The sequence below is a fragment of the Montipora foliosa genome, chromosome 1 (assembly GCF_036669935.1).
Source record: "Montipora foliosa isolate CH-2021 chromosome 1, ASM3666993v2, whole genome shotgun sequence".
Taxonomy (NCBI): domain Eukaryota; kingdom Metazoa; phylum Cnidaria; class Anthozoa; order Scleractinia; family Acroporidae; genus Montipora; species Montipora foliosa.
The window spans coordinates 67,035,069-67,040,068 of record NC_090869.1 but is presented as its reverse complement, the minus strand read 5'-3'; the positions used below and the strand labels follow the sequence as shown (position 1 = coordinate 67,040,068).

General features: G+C 43.0%; 1 protein-coding gene across 5 annotated transcripts in view; it reads left to right on the top strand.

The window, feature by feature from the left end:
- Positions 1-5,000, top strand: part of LOC138005844 (lipoxygenase homology domain-containing protein 1-like) — a 66,811-nt gene that overhangs the window by 35,793 nt on the left and 26,018 nt on the right. For all 5 annotated transcript variants that reach the window (XM_068852027.1, XM_068852041.1, XM_068852021.1 and 2 more), the window contains 3 exons: positions 1,727-1,910; positions 2,689-2,879; positions 3,846-4,002. In XM_068852027.1, coding sequence (XP_068708128.1) covers positions 1,727-1,910; positions 2,689-2,879; positions 3,846-4,002 — 532 coding nt within the window. The remainder of the gene's footprint in view (positions 1-1,726; positions 1,911-2,688; positions 2,880-3,845; positions 4,003-5,000) is intronic.

The following is a 5,000-nucleotide window of genomic DNA, read 5'->3' as shown; positions in this document are numbered from 1 at the left end:
AGCTATAAAGGTACTAGTTCGCAGGCACCCCACTTTCAACAATCTGGAAGAAACAATTCATACATTAACCGCGTTCGATTGACCGTGTTCTGGAATAGGAAAACATGGAATAGGAGTTAGAAATCCTTCATGTTGACGGAGATTCACATTAAAATTGTCAAACACCTGCTCAAATGTTATTTTAAACATATCTTTATTGTCCTTAATTGTTGCTTGGAAACGCCAAAACATACCGTTTTAAATCATCACTCCACGTATTCTCATTCTGGACTAGGGTCAATCGAACGCACTCCTAAAGTGCTACTATGATTACAGAATCGCTTCTTTTTTTTCTTCAGATTTTGAAAGTGTGATTGCTCACCACTTGACTGGCAAAATTTTAAGCTTTTATTTTATTCCAAAGGCTATTTAATTTGAGTGTAAGTTTTGGATTTCACGGTCCGCCATCCCTCACGTTCCAAACTGAGTGATTGGACCTCAAAGGGTTGGATCCAGGGAAAAGTGACGTCATTTACTCACTAGCTTAAAATTTCAGCGTGTAAAAGCAGCTTGTGGTATATGCAAAACATGAGTTTAAAAGTCTGAAAGCCTGACACTCCCGTGCTGCATATTAATTCAGCCGCGTACACACGCATTGCATTGTTGAACTGTTGAGACTTTGACGTTATTTTCTCCTCGATCCAGCTCTCTCAAGATTTTAAAGGTAGTAATGGCGAACCATTAAACAGGAAAATTCCAGTTAAAATAAACAGATGTCTTTTTGAAATCAAGGATTAAAACTTCGATCAGTTACTGTTTTTTTTGGTCATAGTAGCGCTTTAACAGAAACATGGTTAACAACCCCAACTGACCGGAGTCAACCAGTTGGCTGTTTACAAAGGGTGGTGGAGTTGACTCCGGGAAAACTGGAAGCAAATCCAAACCAGAGGTTAGAACGGGATTTGAACCCGGGTCAACCGAATGCAAACTAGTGACGTAATTTGGAGGACTGGGAAGACAAATTTAACGCCGTATCCCACAACCGCGCGCGGCCTTAGGTGTTGTTTCCAAACTCCCTGCAGTATTTCCATCGCCAAAACTCAACAGATCATTCCGTGTCTACCACATTTCCTGTTACTGAATGAACATTCGAGTAGACCCGACGAGATCTAATCTCGCCTCTGCCATGTTGAATTCGAAAATAAGGTCGCGCGCGTTTGTGCGATACGGCGTTAAAATTTTTCTACCCAGTCCTCCGAATTACGTCACCAGATCACCTGGCACCCAACGCCCCGCTAACCACTGGACCACACTGCCCCCCGTACAAATAATATAGGTTGCAAATTTAAAAAAATCCATGATCAAAGAGTGTTTTGATCTCGGTACCTTGGCGACTCCTCTGACCTGGTTTCCACGTTCTCCTTTTCAAGTTTGTGTTTTGTATGTAGAATAAACTGCTGGGAAGTAAATAAAATTGCGCAGAACCTGTGTATAATATATCTCTCAATAACAAAGAGGCGAAAAAGTCCCCCAAGGATTTGCTTGCAACCCCTTCCTTATCGCAACCATTAAGAGGAAATATCACAATTTCCATCACGTACATAGGGCTCTTTGTGGCGACAGTCACATTACGTTGTCCTCTTGTAGTTTGAATTTTACTCTACTATCTGCCCCATTTCTCCACTGAATGAAGGGAGCTTTCCTCCTACCAATGTAACGTGTTTCCTCCCTCCCCTCCCTTATGTAGATCACTGATGTCAAGGTTGGTCAGGATTTACTGGACGTTCCCAGTAAGGGCCTATACGTAAAGGAAGTGGTTGTGACGGCGTCTCGTGGGGATGGGGTCGTATTTCCCGTGAATTGTTGGACTGGGGAGGAGGAAAAACTGACCGTGGAAGATGTACCGCCGACTGGGGCCGAGGGGCCTCTAGGTGAGTTCACTTGATTAAAGAACCTAAGATTCCTTAACAAACAAAACTAGCTGGTTCAGTTGTAAGAGGAGTGAACTACCATTTGCCTCAAACTCCTTGTGGACCAACACCATGGTTGTTCAAACAACCGAGGGAAAAGTGCTGCCTTCGTAGTTTCTTCTGTAAGTGGTCAGACTTTCTGTTCTCAGACCCCGTGTCCACACGTATCAGGATATTTTCGTGAATGGAGACTTTTTTCTTCATATTTGCCTCCCGTCCACACGAATACGGTGTTTTCGGTCACCGAAAACGAAGGGTTTTGAAAACGCTCTCCAGACTAGATTTTTGAGAACGGAGCGGGTTTGTCGTATTCGTGTGGATGAGTGGAAACAGAGGTTTTCGAAGACGATGACATCAGAGGCTCGTGATAACACGGTGAGCGCACGTGCACGCATGCTCTATAGGTGGAGGTTAGCGTTTTGGAATCGTTTTCGCGTTTTCTTGTGGACGAGCAAATACGATTCGAAAACGTTACGCGTGGACGTAGATTTTTTCATATACGGAGAACAAAATATCCGCTTTCGAAAATAACCAGATACGTGTGGAAGGGGCGTTTAAATCGTAAATCCGGAGTCAAGACAACTGTTGTCTTGGGACGAGAAAGAACCCGCACACTCGGTTTCCAAAGTGTAGGGGAAATTGTTCTCTATCAGTGCCATACCGTGCTGATCATATCCACAAAATTACACTGTATAAATACTTTGCTAGAATCAAATCACAGAGGTATTATTTCTTACAGATACAACGTACCAAGTTACCTTCAAAACTGGAGACAGACCAAATGGGGGCACCTCAGCCAAAGTTCTGTTTGAATTGTTTGGAGATCAAGGAAAGACAGAGCCGATTCAGCTCAGCGAGGATCGGACATTGCGGCTTTTTGAACGAGGCAACAGTGACAAGTTTAAGGTCGACACACGGGATGTTGGAAAGGTTTGTTTGATGCCTTCTTACACACGTCCCAATTTGTCTTCATTCGCAGTTCTTTCAAGCACGAAAACTCTGCTCACTCCTCGAAGGTTAGGTTAATAGTGCGGGGTTTAAGCAACGAAAACGATTTCGGTAATACCAGCAAACAATTAACAAATAGATTTCATGTTGCCGTGCGTCTGTTCGGTAAAAGATCACAGATGACGTCGAAATGTGGTAAGAACAAAAAAGTGGCACACGAGGCGATAGCGGACGGGGCGATAGCGGACGGCAACCGGAAGCGAGCTGTTTTGCCTTTTAACTTATCTTCACACAACCACTGACATTAACATTGCCAAGTATCTTTTCTCCATTAGAGATGATTAGTATAAAGATGTGGGAGACACCAATGTTCTGGACGGCGAATTGTTCTCTTCTGGTTGCCGTCCGCGTCTCAAAAACAGATGAAAAATTCAGGACTTCAGCGGGGTTTGAACCTGTGACCTCGCGACTCCGGGGCGACGCTCTAACCAACTGAGCTATGAAGCCACTGACGTTGGGAGCTGGTCATTTGTGGGTTCTAATGTTCCCGTGAGGAAAATTTTGAATTTTTCAGGCTTCTCTACGTAATTGCAAAAATTGCTCTCATAACTCTGATAACTGCGAAGATCATGGCTTCACTTGATTTCATATCCGCAGTTCATATATGATCCATTTCATCGTTAATTCATTCCTCACGGGAATATTAGAACCCACAAATGACCAGTTCCCAACGTCAGTGGCTTCATAGCTCAGTTGGTTAGAGCGTCGCACCGGAATCGCGAGGTCACAGGTTCAAACCCCGCTGAAGTCCTGAATTTTTCAGGCTTCTCTACGCAATTGCAAAAATTGCTCTCATAGCTCTGATAACTTCGAAGATCATAGCTTCACTTGGTCCTTTCATTGTGAGAGTCGTTATTACCCGGTTTAATTTTGCTCGTATTGTTGTAGATTGAAAAGCTTCGCGTGGGCCACGACAATTCTGGCCGTGATCCAGACTGGTACTTGGAGGAAGTGACCATCGATGTTCCTGACAAAGGAGAACAATACATCTTTCCATGTCATCGATGGCTTCTCGGAAGTCAGAGGGATGTTGATTTATTTCCTGGTGAGTTTGTACCTCATTATTTTGCGTAATTCAGTGATCCTGTTGGTACATCATTTGTCGGAAATCTGTGGTGACTCAACAAAAACCACGAACTGCTTGTTTACTTTGCAGTGGATCTTATCAACAGATTGCCAAACAGGAAAGAGTAGTTAAAGTGTTTATGACAGACTTTTCTTTATTTACTCAATCGAAACATCGTGGTTTTCGGAGATAAAAACAATTTAAGAAATTCCATGCCGGTTTTCCTTCCGTGTCCTTTGCCCTTTTAACAGTTGGAATTTTCTTTTCCGGTGGGGTGCTAAACCGCGCTAGTAAGGAGACTGGGAATAGCAGAACTGTGACGTAAATACTTGAGCGAAATTTTTCCAGGGAACAAATTTTCCTATTTTTAGATTCAAAAGGTGCTGAAACTGCTTCTGAGATGCGTTTTATTTGGTTAGGGTTAGACAAAAGAACGAAATTTCTATTCCTAAAATTCCCTGCGTTCCTGTATTGACGTCACTGGCCTGCTATTCTCAGTCTCCTTGCTAGTACGGTTTTGTACCCCACCGGATTTTTCCTAGTATCTCCGAGTAATCATCGATAAAAAGATACCTTTCTTCATCCATCACTAGAATTAAAGAAAACCCCATTTATACTAGTACCATGTAGCTTTCTTCGTTGGTTAGCCATGAGAATTTGGTACTCTATCAAGACCACACCTCTTAAGCTGATAATGATCGCGGTCATAAAGACCTGTCTGACTGACTCTTCATTCAAATTGTGAGGAGAGTTTTCATGCCTATCACTACTGGGAGTCAAGGGTTATTTACACATAGCGTGGGTTTGATAGCTTCTAGCTTGTCGGGCCGTTTGCAGAAAGAGACAATTTAACAGAAAAACCAATTGCTTTTTAAAATGCGTAGGGGAGTTCAAGTTTTGACCCACCGAAAAAAAGAACAGGTATTGGTCATCGGTTTTTAAACTCAGGGCATGCGCATGCAAATCCGACTTCGAAG